This window comes from Bos indicus, chromosome 8 (assembly GCF_029378745.1).
Source record: "Bos indicus isolate NIAB-ARS_2022 breed Sahiwal x Tharparkar chromosome 8, NIAB-ARS_B.indTharparkar_mat_pri_1.0, whole genome shotgun sequence".
NCBI lineage: Eukaryota > Metazoa > Chordata > Mammalia > Artiodactyla > Bovidae > Bos > Bos indicus.
The window spans coordinates 99,411,485-99,426,104 of NC_091767.1; the positions used below are offsets into that span (position 1 = coordinate 99,411,485).

The 14,620-nt window shown below is 41.0% G+C and overlaps 1 protein-coding gene across 6 annotated transcripts in view; it reads left to right on the forward strand.

Moving 5' to 3' along the window:
• The window catches only part of PALM2AKAP2 (PALM2 and AKAP2 fusion), a 517,050-nt gene that overhangs the window by 290,694 nt on the left and 211,736 nt on the right, over positions 1 to 14,620 (forward strand). For 3 of the 6 annotated variants that reach the window (XM_070795255.1, XM_070795256.1, XM_070795257.1), the window contains exon 8: positions 5,582 to 6,277. The exons of the other annotated variants lie outside the window; for them this stretch is intronic. In XM_070795255.1, the coding sequence (XP_070651356.1) occupies positions 5,582 to 6,277 (696 nt within the window). The remainder of the gene's footprint in view (positions 1 to 5,581; positions 6,278 to 14,620) is intronic. 6 annotated transcript variants of the gene reach the window in all.

Below are 14,620 nucleotides of genomic sequence, written 5' to 3' on the forward strand. Positions count from 1 at the left end.
GTTACCTGGTCCTTCCTCGAATACTTTTCTTTATGTCCATGCAGCTCTTTCAAAATCTCTTTCAAGGGCTCTCCAGAAAGTTTCCTTCCCTGAGCAGTACCCTTCTCCTCATTTTTTTTTTCCAATAAGATGGCACAGATATCAAGCCCTTACGATCTTCATCGTCATGTACCTGTGGCATGGGGAAACTTGTGGGAAGAAAAGGGCAGATTAGAGAGTGTTCACTGTGGTTAGAGAGGAGGGCATGATGTAAGGGAGAGGTCTTTGGCAGCAGTAAAAAGCAGAAGAGTTTTAAAAATTGTGTGCATGCCTCCTAAACAAAATGTAAATCTTATCTTCCTGCTGGTTCATATCCACCCTCGTGCACATTTGGGATATTATTGGCTAAGAGCTGAAGCAAAATAGAAATACTTATTCACAAACAACACATTTAAGAAAAATGTTCACACTTTGTGGTTTTCTGAATGTCTAGTAACATTCTCATATGTGTATCCATGAAGTCTAAATATTGTCTTAAGAGAGTAGATCTTTAAAGTTACCCCTAAAATTGGCAATTATGTAAGGGGTGAAGGGGCCAGCTAACCTTATTTTGGTAATCATTCTGCAGTATATATGTATATCAAATCATCGCATCATACATCTTAAGCTAACATATGTTATATGTCAATAATATCTCAATAAATCTCAAAAGAAAACCAAAAAATAAACGAAAATATTGCCTTTGTGTAAGCTCAAGCTTCTCGAAGTGTTTGCCTGAGTTGCCTTACTAAAGAGAAAAGAGTGAAGGCAGACAAGGAATGGGAGACCAAACCTGAAGAAATCTACTAAAAATCTGTGGTTTCTTTAAAGCCCCAGGTCTTATCTGGGGGAAAAATACATATGAATGTTGTCTTTTATGGCATCATCTATCTAAGCTTTTTTTATTATAAAAATGTCTTAAAGTATTCTACTTTCAAATTCTAGAAATATTGAAAGAACAGTGTGTATTATATAAATATTAATCTGTAACCCTAATGAATCCATGTCACTTGTGGTTCACACCCAGAGTTATCTCACACTTCACAAAATGTAGCATAAAATCACAGGCAAAAAAAGAAAACCCACTGAAAAGAAACTCTGTTCTTTTTTACCTGTTTCTTCTGAAGGATGTTGAAAGGGATCCAATTCATATCTCCACCCAGAAGGACTTCTCACATTCCCTTTTCTTCCCTCCACAAGTAACTCTCCAAAGCATCATTCACTGCCACAGAATATCCCCTCCTTAGCCATCTTTCACGGAGAAGGCAATGGCACCCCACTCCAGTACTCTTGCCTGGAAAACCCCATGGATGGAGGAGCCTGGTAGGCTGCAGTCCATGGGATCGCTGAGGGTTGGACAAGACTGAGCGACTTCACTTTCACTTTTCACTTTCATGCATTGGAGAAGGAAATGGCAACCCACTCCAGTGTTCTTGCCTGGAGATCCATCTCTGGGGTCGCACAGAGTCGGACACGACTGAAGTTACTTAGCAGTAGTAGCAGTAGCCATCTTTCACAGAGCTTTTACTGTCTCTTCCATTAAACTCCTCCTTTCTCAGCTCTTAATTGTATGGATCTGATTAACCATTAGAGTCAGACACGACTGAAGGGACTTAGCAGCAGCAGCAGCAGCAGCAGCAGCAGCAGCAAAGACATTCTCCCCATTATCCCTCCTTTTAGTCCAGTCTCTGATTCTAGGAATAGGCAAGGTCCGGCTGAGTTTGGACATTAGGATGGTGGAGAAGGGAAAATTGGACCACAAAGGATAGCATTCTCATTGGTGGGCAGAGAGAGGGAGGGATATCCCTAAAGATTCCTATGTTAATAATGTGTATCCTATCAGATATGGATATAAAAGTAGAAATGTTTTATTCCATACTCTGTATTGATTACAGCTCAGTGTATCATTTGGCTCACATATTCCTGGATGGTTTGGGGTTTTATATCTATTAACTGACAATCATTATTGCTACTGTTGCAGTTCAGTTGCAAAGTCACGTCTGACTCTTTGCAGTCCCATGGACCTGTAGTCCACCAGGCTCCTCTGTCCATCATTATTATATTGCTTATTTTTAAACATGTCCCATGAGTGTGTTAATAGTGATAGGATGCAATATTTTATCCCAAAACTGTGCCTTTTAATATAAATGTAATATTTAAAGAACAGGTTCTTGGAGCCCATTCAGTTCAGTTCAGTCGCTCAGTTGTGTCTGACTCTGCAACCCCACGAATCGCAACACGTCAGGCCTCCCTGTCCATCACCAACTCCCGGAATTTACACAAACTCATGTCCATCGAGTCAGTGATGCCACCCAGCCATCTCATCCTCTGTCGTCCCCTCCTCCTCCTGCCCCCAGTCCCTCCCAGCATCAGAGTCTTTTCCGATGAGTCAACTCTTTGCATGAGGTGGCCAAAGTATTGGAGTTCAGTCCAAAGTATTCAGCATCAGTCCTTCCAGTGAACACCCAAGACTGATCTCCTTTAGGATGGACTGGTTGGATCTCCTTGCAGTCCCAGGGTCTCTCAAGAGTCTTCTCCAACACCACAGTTCAAAAGCGTCAGTTCTTCGGCGCTCAGCTTTCTTCACAGTCCAACTCTCACATCCATACATGACCACTGGAAAAAAAGATTTTAAATGCCTATTCTATTTGATAACACATTTTATGGAAAATCAGGAAATAACAGACATAGTTCTCTTGATATCACCGTCATTGTATGAGCTGATGTACCTTTTTGACAAATATTGGTTGGCTTCCCACTGTGTCACTTAAAGAAACTCAAGATCTTTGTGCTGAGCAAGTGAAACTTTCAAAACGGACACAATGAAAATAAAGCATTGGAATTTGTTTCAAAATCTTCTTAGTTAAGTGTTAACCATGTCAGATTGTATCTTATAAGCAGACAAAATACCATTGTTATTCTTCACCCAGTACAAGCATTAATCACTGTGTATACCTTTTCATCGGTGTCATATAAACTATTTGTCACTAGATTAAAACAACCAATTAGACTTTTCAATTAGTAGCATTTGTTTCACAGGTATGATTAGCAGGTACCTTCTATCCAAAAGGCTCTAAGGTAGGTGTTTGGGGCGGGGGGAATCTCTGAAAGATGCCAGGCAAAAAGCTAGCCTTCCAGGATCCTAAAAATCTGTGGAGCTAATAAAACATTCCCACAAATAATTATATTACTGACTGGACAGTGTTAGGTGCCCTCAGTTTAGAGGAAGTGTTCAGAGAATCTTGAGAAGAGAGGGATATCTTAGAAATGGGGTGATCAAAGAAAGTTCATGGAAGAGGGTGCAGTTGACCTGGGGATCAGTGGATGAGTCACATTTGGATATAAAGAAACTCAAAAGTAGGACATTTCAAGAGAAAGGAATCTTAAAAGCAGGAAATGTTAGGTGTAAGATGGTGTTTTTTAGCTGCTGTACAGGGTAAGGAAACAACAAAACGTTGATTGGAAAGATAGTTTGGATCTTTTTAACACAGTGGGGAACTTATAGTTCAGAAAGAGATAGGAACTCAACGGCGATGACAAGCAGAGATGTGACACCAGACTCTAGAGTCTGTTAGTGGAGAAGGGACAAAACAGTCTAGGCAGAGGGACAGCATAGATTTAAATGGTCGTGGAAAGATGTCCTGGAAACAGTGAGACCTCTGTTATGGCCTGAGCGCATGTGGAATGAGAGAGGCTGCAAGGCAAAGCAAGATAAGAAAGGAAGGTTGCAGACAAATGCCAAGGGAATTATATGCCAAGCTAAGGAGTTTGGTGTTTGCCCTCTGCAGACACAGGAGCTGATGGAGAGTTTTTAAGTAAGATAACTCTGTGGGCAGGGTGGAGCCTAGGCTAACAGCGGTCGGCTGGCTTTTACTATACAGGGCCAGATCATAAATATTTTAGACTTCGTGGACCATGTATGATCTCTGCTGGGTATTCTTGTTTCTTTCCTTTTCTCTTTCTTAAATTCTTTCTTGCCTTTACTTGTAAGTTTTTTCTTTCCTTTCTTATTTTTCATAACAATTCTTTTTAAAAAAATTATTTTTAATTGAAGGATAATTGCTTTACAATATTGCTTTGATATCTGCTGTACATCAATATAAATTCTTTTTTTTTTTTTTGTAAAAACCATTTTCCTCTCCTTTGGCCCTCTGGAAGTGAAATGACAGAAGTAGCAGATAGAAATCAGACACAGGTTGCTGTGCAGAAGGTCTGGTCTAAGGCAGTGGTGACAGAGATAATGGTGAGGAGATGCATGGGGATGGATCTGAAGTAGAATTAGTTTCAGCAGTTGTTTGATGATGGGGAATTAGGAAGAAAAGGGAAAGTCAAGTATGATTCTGAGGCTTCTTGCTTGAGAGACTAGGTATTACTTCTCACCAAGACTATGCTTGTCCCACCAAGACTTTGCTCTCACCAAAACTCTGGGGAGCTTTGAGAGAAGATGGACTCAGTTTTGAAGCTGCAGAGGTCAATGTATCTGTGGGTCATTCAGGGAACGGGTGTCAAGGGACAGTTGGCTCCATGGGTCCGAGGCCAAGTGTCTTCCCATCCAGAACATGTGCCTCATGGGGAGCCTCTGAGGCAATAGGTTAGAAAGTATGGAGTGTCGTGAGGGTTTACAGGACAGGAAAGAGCTGGTCCTGGGGAAGCTCAGACTGGCCCCAGGATTTGGGATGTTGGAGAGGCTGAGAGTGGTGCCTGGGAAGACCAGGTAGGAAGCTCTTGTGATCATCATCTAGGAAAGACGGAGTAGTATCTCAGGTGAGTGATGACAGTGGAACAGAGAGGAGGCAGCAGCTGGGGGTGACAGCATGGGGCAGGACCTTGAGGGCTTGGCAGTGTGTTCATGGGGGAAGAAAGAGGCCTTCTGTGAGCGCTGTCCTCGAATTCCCGTGTCGTGGGATAACGCCCCCCCTAGTCTTTCTTCTTCTAGTTCTTGTCTTAGAAACCTAGCTAAGTGACTGAAGCCCACAGAGCATATAATCTGACTCCTTTCATAGCTTTCCATTTTTGGAAATGTCCTCTTTTAGAGTACCGTAAAGGATGGCCATGTGCCGTCTTGCAAAACCCTTCGCATAATCTCCATTCACAGAAAAGGGAAATGTCAAAAAAAAAAAAAAAAGAACACTTGGTAAAAGAGTTCTTTAAAAAGATTTAAGATTTTGGAACTAGGTTACATCCTAACCAAGGACTTTAAAATTGTCTAAGTCTAGGGTACACTCCCAATCAAGGTGAACTCGCATGTCATCAGCTTCCCTGAAATGTGTCGCACTGGATCTCAACAGTCGCTCGTGGCCTTATTTAGCTCCTCTTCCTTGGAAGTTTGAGTGCCATTGAGAAATGGAAACTCTGTACACGTGTCTTCCCAGTGCATTTAGCTGCTGTATTAAAACACATATATAACCACCTCTGTCCACGGTGCACTCACGCTAACACTCAAGATGCTTGGTGGTTAGACTAGAAAGGGCACAACACCGTTTTTTTTGTCTGTTTGGCAATTAACCATTCACTGGCTTTTTTTGTTGTAACATGCACTTCCTTTCTCTTGTTTTCATTCAAGCTGTGTACGCCATGGAAATTAATGTGGAGAAAGACAAACAAACAGGAGAGACCAAGATTCTCTCTACATCCACCATTGGCCCAGAGGGGGTCCATCAGAGAGGAGTCAAAGTCTTTGATGATGGTACCAAAGTAGTGTATGAGGTGCACTCAGGAGGCACCATAGTAGAAAATGGAGTGCACACATTAAGCTCAAAGGATGTAGAAGAGCTTATTCAGAAAGCTGGACAATCAAGCTTAAGAGGAGGGCACGTGTCAGAAAGGACTGGGATTGCAGATGGGAGCCTCAGCCACCCTAAGGAACACATGCTCTGCAAAGAAGCCAAGTTAGAAATGGTCCATAAGTCTAGGAAAGATCATTCTTCTGGGAACCCAGGGCAGCAGGCTCCAGCCCCCAGCACTGAAGGGCCGGAGGCAAACTTGGATCAGCCGGTCACCATGATTTTCATGGGCTACCAAAATATCGAGGATGAAGAGGAGACGAAGAAGGTGCTAGGCTATGATGAAACCATCAAGGCTGAGTTGGTCCTCATTGACGAAGATGATGAGAAGTCATTGAGGGAGAAGACAGTGACAGACGTGTCCACCATTGATGGGAATGCAGCCGAGCTGGTGTCCGGGAGACCCATCTCAGACACCACTGAGCCCTCATCCCCTGAAGGGAAGGAAGAGAGCTTGGCCACGGAGCCAGCCCCAGGTACCCAAAAGAAAAAGCGCTGTCAGTGCTGTGTTGTCATGTGACCACTTCTTTCTCCCCCTTTCTTCCGGGCAGCCTCTGTGCTCTCCACCACTTACGTAGACCTCACTGTACCACTAACTGCGATACTGTGAACTGGAAGCAAACACCTGCCTTGCCTTGCAGTTGGATTGCTTTGATCCCTCTTATTTTTTTTCCCCTTTCGTTTTTTTCTCCAGTTTCCTCAGCTCAGAGACAACATGCATGTGTGTGCTTCACTCTTTCCAAGAACTTGCTTTTCCTCTAAACTTTTCCTTGTGTCTTCAAGAGGGAATTGGTTCCTTACTGCTCGATTGGAATGGACTCTTCATATCAGCCAGTGATCTCGTAGCCTTAATTCATTTGACTGGAATTGAACCCGTGGGCACCAGGGGAATCGTTTTGTCATGTTCCTATCATGTAGTCACACATCGCCAGGTTGCTGATTTCTCACTTGCCTCCCTTACTGTGGATCTTTGCTTTTACATTTTATGTGGCAAAATGCTGTGGGGTCTAGCCAGACGCTGGTGTAGCCAAAAGTGGACCTTACTTAGTTTGTTCGATCTAGGGTGATGCTTTTTGCTGCCTTACATAAGCTTCCAGGTTACAGTATTGTGCATCTCTGGCTTTCCTTCTGATAAAACTGAAATGAAGTTGATGTAAAAGAAAAAGAACCCAGTGCTTGTTACAGCTGAATTGTAGGGACTAATTCCATAACCTGCCCATCAACAGCTGTCTCTCTTTCTTATGACTTAACTGATGGGCCCTTTATATGAGAAGCACCATTTTTAACTTTCTAAGGACATGAAACAAGCATTGTTTTGAGCATCAGTAGTGATCTCCAAACTTAGGCGAATCCACGAACCTTGCTTTTATTCTCTAAAAAAAAAGTGTCAATTTTTATATTGTTTTCTTTTTCATGGATATATTCCGTTAATCTATTTTCAATGAAGTGGTCATTTTGAGACGTTTCTCTGTAGTGACCATATTTGTAAAACACTCCTGACCTACAGTGGTTGCTGGGATGCTTCCGGTCCATCCATTGTGGACGGTGCTGTTCCTGAATTAATTCTTCATTCACCTGCCCTGTTGATTCCAGAGCTTTCCATCTGGACTCTTTTCTTTATGTCCCCACGAAAAAGAGAATGTTACCTGTACCTTCACCGTGTAGGTTTATCCACCCCGCAAAATTAAACTTTAAAATGTAGAGAGACAAAAAAAGTTTCAAAGATGAAGAAAGATCTGTCTTATCACCCTAAGCACTTTTAATTCATTCCATAAATACTGATGGAGTGAATGGCACATAACTGAGCTTCTTCAAGCATCGTTTCCTCAACTTATAAAGATTCCAGAACATCAAGGGTGGTTTTTATCTGGAACACAATGAACAGTTCTTTAAATTCTTAGCATTTCTCCCAAAGCAAATAGCCACTGGTATAAAAGAACCAAAGGGAAGCAATATAGTAAAATAATAATAGAGCAATGAAATAAAGCTGTAGCATTTGAATTGATTTTAAAACAAATATATCTTTTAAGTTTTTGCCAAATGTTCTTAGTATTGTTGCAGATAATTCACAAATTTATCCATGTTCCATAGAACCTAATTTTAAAAAATATGTGATAAGATGTACTAGATCAAGTTCTACTTCTGTGAAGAGTGTTGAGAGGAGGCAAAAGCAAAGTGGCCTGGAGAGAATTTTATTACAGAACCAACTCAATTTGTCCTAAATAGCTTTTTTAGTGCTAAATTGATTATTTTTAATATATTGGCTTGAAATTGTACTTATTCCAGTTAGCAGGGGGAAAAACAATATTTTTTAGTTTTCAAACAATTACATTTAACGAGCACAAAATAAGTCATTTTATCACCAATATGTAAACCAAAAAAAGTTTAAAAAGGAAAAAAATAATGAGCTAAGTTCTACTTTCTAAGGTGATTCCATCCATGGCTTGATTTTGAACAGCTGAGGGAATTCTCTCTAAATCTCAGGTTCAGCAAAGCAGCTGTTTTTTTTTATAAAACTGCTCAATTATCTAGAAATAATATCTGGTTTTGCTGCCTATAAACCTCACCACTTTCAGCTTCGCACTCCTCAGTAAATGCTTGTTTAAGCATCATTTAAAAAGAAGAAGACAAGCCAGAGAAACCTATCTGTATAGAAAAAGAAAGCAGCTTCAATGTTTTGGACAATCTCTGATTTTAATAATTTATTTAGAAAGAAATAATCTAAACGTTTCCCATATCTTTTTTTTTCTTTTTCCTTCACTTGAGGATGAAGATTATTCAGTATGAGTTTTTAAAAGCACAGTTAGTGAATGGAATGATAGAATTTAGCCTTGGGCGTGTTGTTTGATAAACAGAACCAGAGTCTCTCAGGACAGATAATTCCCTGATCTGACCTAAGCTCCCATCAGTGAGTTAGTTTTTCATGAAGAAAAGTTTCTGTACCTCTCATTACAACACCACACATGAGATCTAACAGACCAGTGATGTTCTGTGCTCTCATTTATCAATAATTAGTATAGGGATTAGCAGATTATATGAATTAAAACTCATTCTCTGCTTTTACTAGGGAAACTTATGATTTAAGTGGTTTTTCAAGTAAGACGTGTTACCTTTATGAAAAATGATGTGTGGCCACAAAAAATGAAGATGTGTTTGAATATGGCATATATATTTGTATAGCTTGCCTCATTTTCCTGTCACAGTGGGGGATTCAGAGTCAGCCAGTTCTTTAATGGGATGAGACCTATAATCGCATCTACAGCAAAAAGGAACTGTCTTTCATAGTGAATATATAAACAGAATTGTGACTGTCAACATTCTACCTTTCCTGCTGGTGCTGGCATTGTCTCTGTACAAACTTCATGAGGTATGGCATCACGCCCTTCAAAAATTCAGGGTGTTGACCTACATTACCAGACTAATTAGAGAATCAGTAAGAAAGCTATGAATATAAAACCATGGTCATTTTTGAGGTCATAGTTGGACTTTCTTTCCAAATCATAGAACCCTTTTAAATGGGAAGAGGGAAAGAAGGGACATTTCATTTACTTATAAGTAGATTCTCAATGGCATGAAATTAAAAGATTCTTTTAGAGTTAAAATGGTAAACATACATCTTGCATATCCTGAAAAATCATGGTGACTTGTATACCCTTGACTTTTTTTTTCCCTTTGATGTGCAATAGGACAAAAGAAAGGGGATTTTCTTTTTTCAGTCTGTGCTTTATTTACTTACAATTATATTATTTTCCTTATATAAGCAACATTAGTTGCCTCTAAAAGTGATTTGACAGTGTCCAGTGATATCATTTAATATTGAGAGTAAAGAGGATAAGACATTAGGAATTCCTTTCTGGCCAAACCCCAATCATGGTTTCCTAAAACTATCCAAAGGCTTTCAGAAAATACAAACAAATTCTAGAGTTGATTTGATTTGACTCTGAAATGTTAATGACGCGTATCGGCTTCTGATTCTCACCTAGTCCATGTTACTTTTTCTGGTGATAAATGTGTTTTTCCTAAATGCAAGGAAACTTTTATTTGGTTAGGGGTAAGTTTTTTTAAAAGGGGGGAGATATCTCTATATAATTTCCTAGAGATACAGTATCATCTCTGGAGCAAAATGTTGAGGCCAAGTCTGAAAACAGCTTCTTTCTTTTCACTTCGTTCAGAATTTCATTTCAAGGGATCATAGAACACCCTTGATGATGACCATTTATTTAATGCCAGTGAACCAGTGAGTAGCAAAAGAGGTGGCGGGAATACGGTGATAGAGGCAAAAACTGAATCACTAAATCAGTTCTTCCTTTAAAAAAAAAAAAAAACTCTGTCAGTGTAAAACACAGACGAACACAGGCAAAATATGCATGGAGGACTTACTTTTGCTCTCGCTTAAAATCTAGAAGCTTAGCCATCTCTGTTACCAGACCCACTTGTGGAGCTCAGCCCACCAAAGGGCCCATACCTTGTGGGAATATTCTCATCTCCTGCAATTTTACTTTGTTTACAACAAAAAGCATTCCAAGGCAAAAACAGTTTTATGTTGTACTTTTGCAGTGTGCACATTCATCATTGAAACCAAGAATTCTCAGCATGGTTAAAAGATAAGTTTCAGAAACTCTGTAGATATGTAATCTTTTAGAAGCTCCTCAATTTATTAATCAAGGTATATGTAGCTCTGCTTATGAGGAACCAGAAAGCACCTCTTGTGTTACTGGATAGTATTATTATGACCCAGCACATACATGGAATGATGGTGTATATCACAAAACAACTCCAAGTAATGAGCAGGATGAGATCTTGGATTCCTGAGACCAGATCATCTTCATTGTGAAGACCTCTTCTGGTCTTATCAGGAAAACTTCCCTGCATTTTCTTGGGAAAAAGAAAAGTCCATCTTTTATGAGGAGCACGATGCTGTTATTTATCTGTATTTTCATAGCTTCAGCACACTCCATAATATAATCCCCATTTTAATAGAAACCAAAATACTTGTTATTTGAATATAGAAAGGCTAGAATAAAAATTACATCCTGAAAGTTTCCAGGGGTAATTTCCCTGGGGAATCCTTGGATCAGCCTCATCCTACCACCCCTTAATTTTTATATGACTTAAATAGGCCTCTGTGTCCCCTCTCCACTCCAGTCTAAAAGGTCTGAACTGTACACAAAAAACTTGCTGTCAGTGTGAAAATACCATGTGTATTTTGGGGGGACCACAGACTTTCTGCATCAAAGATCTGGGCAGCCTTAACTTTTATAAAAGAATTTTCAGTGCTCTCTTTTACTAAGCAGGGAAACAAAATGTTTCCTGAAATTAATGACTTTTTTATATTTTGTGACTATTTTCTAAGTTTCTACAGGTTCATCTTTTCCCCATATTGCCTCTTACTAGTCACCTGGGGCTATTTTTTGCAAGTCATTGCATTTTTATCAAAAGAAAAGTACATCTCATGAACTACAAAATTCCCTCTAGACTTCAGGCAGTCCTTCTGGAGTAAAAGAACAGAAACACAGAAAGAAATGAATGACAGGGTGGCTTTTGTGTTCCTATGGTTAATGTACTGTATGGTATATATGTTTACAGAATGTATCTGCCTTGTGATGTTAACAAAATGAATGACAAAAAAAATGAGTTCTGATGTGCCATTTGAAAGTTTGCCTTAGCATCGCTGTTTATGTTCTTTTCTGTCCTTTCAAAATCACAGGTTGTATTCCAAAGCTGTATGAGCACAACATTCTCTTCCCCACCCCTACCCAGCCATTCTTTAGAGCTGTGAATTTCCTCCCAGGAGCCTGAGGCAGAACCTTGCAGTTCTGACCCAGGGGGAATAAAGTAGGCGGAGCTTGGGCATTGCTTCTGCCTGTCTGCTAATCAAACACTTCCTCGTGTTCCCATCTGAGCCTGCACTCTCCCACTCTGACATTCCTGGGGTGGGTCTCATGCAAGGTGTGACCTCCTGCAGTCCTTCCCATCTTAAGGGAGGTGAACTTGTGGACCCCCTACCTAGATCTGGGCGCCTGTTTCTAAGCACAGTCGGCAGAGCCTCAAAAAGCAAAGCGAATGAGGTGGGCTCACATGTTGTGATTGAGCCTTCCCTGAGGGGTGTGCCATTCATTGCAGTCTAAGATGAGTGGCATGGTATAGAGGGGAATAGGGAGTGGTTATAGAAATGGAATAGTTTATGTTTATTTTTTTAAGGAAAAATATTTTTATAATGAAATCTAGATGAGTTATGAAGCTTGACTTTGAAAACACCCTTGATTGACTGAGTTATTTCTCTATTCCATTAAGGTAACTTTCTAGTGAGTTCTGTAACACTAGCCCAGACCTTGGGAGGCATGAGCAGAGGTCCTGTGACCTGCCCCTACACCAGCAGATCTAGGTTGTACGATCAAACTTTCTATACCTGTCATTAGATAACCTGTTATACAGCTTGATAGCTCTCTGGGCCACACCTTTAATAATGTAGAATGATCTTTTGGAAGGAGATAGCTGTTTTAAATGAAAGCCAAGCCCAGCAATTATCAAAGTCTAACTCTTTCACGTATTTAAGGAGTAATTGCGACTTGTGAGGTTAAGGGACCACTTATAATACTATGGTACATTTGAGTTATTTATGTGAAATGGTGAGTCAGAGGCATCTGGCCATCTGCATAATGTACACAATATACATGAATGTATAAACCAACAGTATGAAACTACCAAATGTTATTGGCCTTGTAAATATCAACGAGGCTGCATCTTATTTCCAGAGTTAAGTAGAGACTGGAAAGGATTATTCTTATCCATCCACAAAGGAGATAATGAATTTTTAGAGTTCTTAGATTTTTTCCTTAATTTTCTACCAAAGTTCTTGAGTTCCCGTCACAGTCATACTCAGGCTCATGAATATCTTCACTCACACCTGTTCCTCTGACTCACACCAGGGGTCAGAGGTCAAGCCTCAGCATCTGCTCCCTTCTCCTCTTAGACTCTTCTCCCAGGAAGCATCCTTTCCTAGGATGGAGTCATTTTCTGCTACCCTAAAAGACCAAGATCCTTTTTTCCAATAAGGCAGGGTCCTAAACACTCTCCTTTTCAAGAAAAATAACCCCTCTGGTTCCCAGACAAATCATTTTAGTTTTTCCATTGTCAGAATCCCTCCAACAGGCCCAACTCAAGTCCATCTGTGAACCATGCTGCCATGACAACAACTCCAAAAATGAAAGAGCTATGTAACTGCCTGAGAGTGGTAGGGAGAACCAGTGTGCCCTTAGCCTCTTGTTACTATGGGACCCTCTCAGTTTCAAGATGAGGTGGTCAGGGAGACATCCAGTCACTCGGTTGTGCAACATGTCTTTATGTACAAAGAGGCCACCGGGCAATGCCTGATCTCAACTATTCTATGTGCAGCTCCAACTCCAATTCTGTGACATCCCACTCTGGTAATTGGAAAGCGTTCTCTCCTTGGTGGAGTCCTGGAACATTCATTCCTCCTCTCAAGCTCCTGACTTAATCCCATCACACAGGGGTTCGAGAAAATGTTGTGTCTGCTGCAGCTTTTCAGTGAATGTAGGTTGTTGATTGGAATGTTCAGCTTTAGCAGCTCACTCGTGGTGAGTGACATCTCTGTAAATATATCCATTTTGTGGTTGGTTGGGGGTGGGATGGGTGGGGCGGGAGACTGTCGTGCTTACTCTGAACTAGACTTGCTGGACTAGCTGCTGTACTTTGTAACCTGAAGTGTACTTTGACTGTTCTGTCTCCTTCAGATGAAAAACAAAACAAAAGCTGACTTCAGAAATAACACTGCCAGCAACAGCCGATGCTGTACTTGTAGCTTCTCTCTGTTCCTCTGTACAGTGTTAATAGACAATAAACTGCCTTTTCACTGCATCTACCTCTGTGTGTCTGTGCCCACATTCTTTCCCCCTTCTCACCTGCCACGAGCGGACTTCAGGCCAGACCTCGTGGGGAGCACCCCCAACCGTTCACTAAAACTCCACACTAATCCAGTGCTTTTCAAACCTAAACCTGCTTCAGCATCACCCGGTGGCATCTGCTAAGAATGTAGAAGCTTAGCCACACCTCAGGGACTCAAGTCTAGATTCTGGGGTGGGGCCCAGTAGCCTGCCTGTTTAGTGATGTCTCCAGGTGATTCTGATACATACTCCATCTAACCCAGCCATGTGTTTGGGGACCTCTCAGTGGGAATCCCGGGGCCTGCCTGTTCCAGCTGGTTTCCACATTAACTAATCCTCTAACCCCTTCTTGCACATCTGTCGCCACACCTGTCACCCCTGTTCTTGTTCCTTACAAGCCCTCAGCAATGGCACTGACTTTGATCCCATGGGTCAAGCTCGGTCTGCCCCTTAGTTTAAGTAGTAAGTGTTCATCCAGCAGTCTTCTAAACAGGAGCCTCTTAAGATACCTGGGGACTTTGTTTCTCTTCTTTAATGCTATATCCTCTTTCTCTAGAATAGAGTCAGCAAACTTTTCATGTCAATGGTAAGAGAGTAAATACTCTGGCTTTGTGGGTCACATGATTTTCATCACAACTACTCAGCTCTACCAGGAAGCAGCCATACACAATGTGTAAGTGAATGAGTGTAGCTATGTTGCATGAACTTTATTTACCAAAACAGACTGGGAGCCAGAATAGGCCCTCAGGCAGGTAGTTTGCTGACCCTGGCCTCAGACAGAGCCTGGCACATAGTAGGAACTCACTGAAAAGTTAAAAAGTTATTGCATGAAATAATGAACAAAGGACAGGCCTGATGACACCTGCAGAATTGTCACAGTTGTTTTCTTTGAGGCTATGAAATAAACGAAATTCG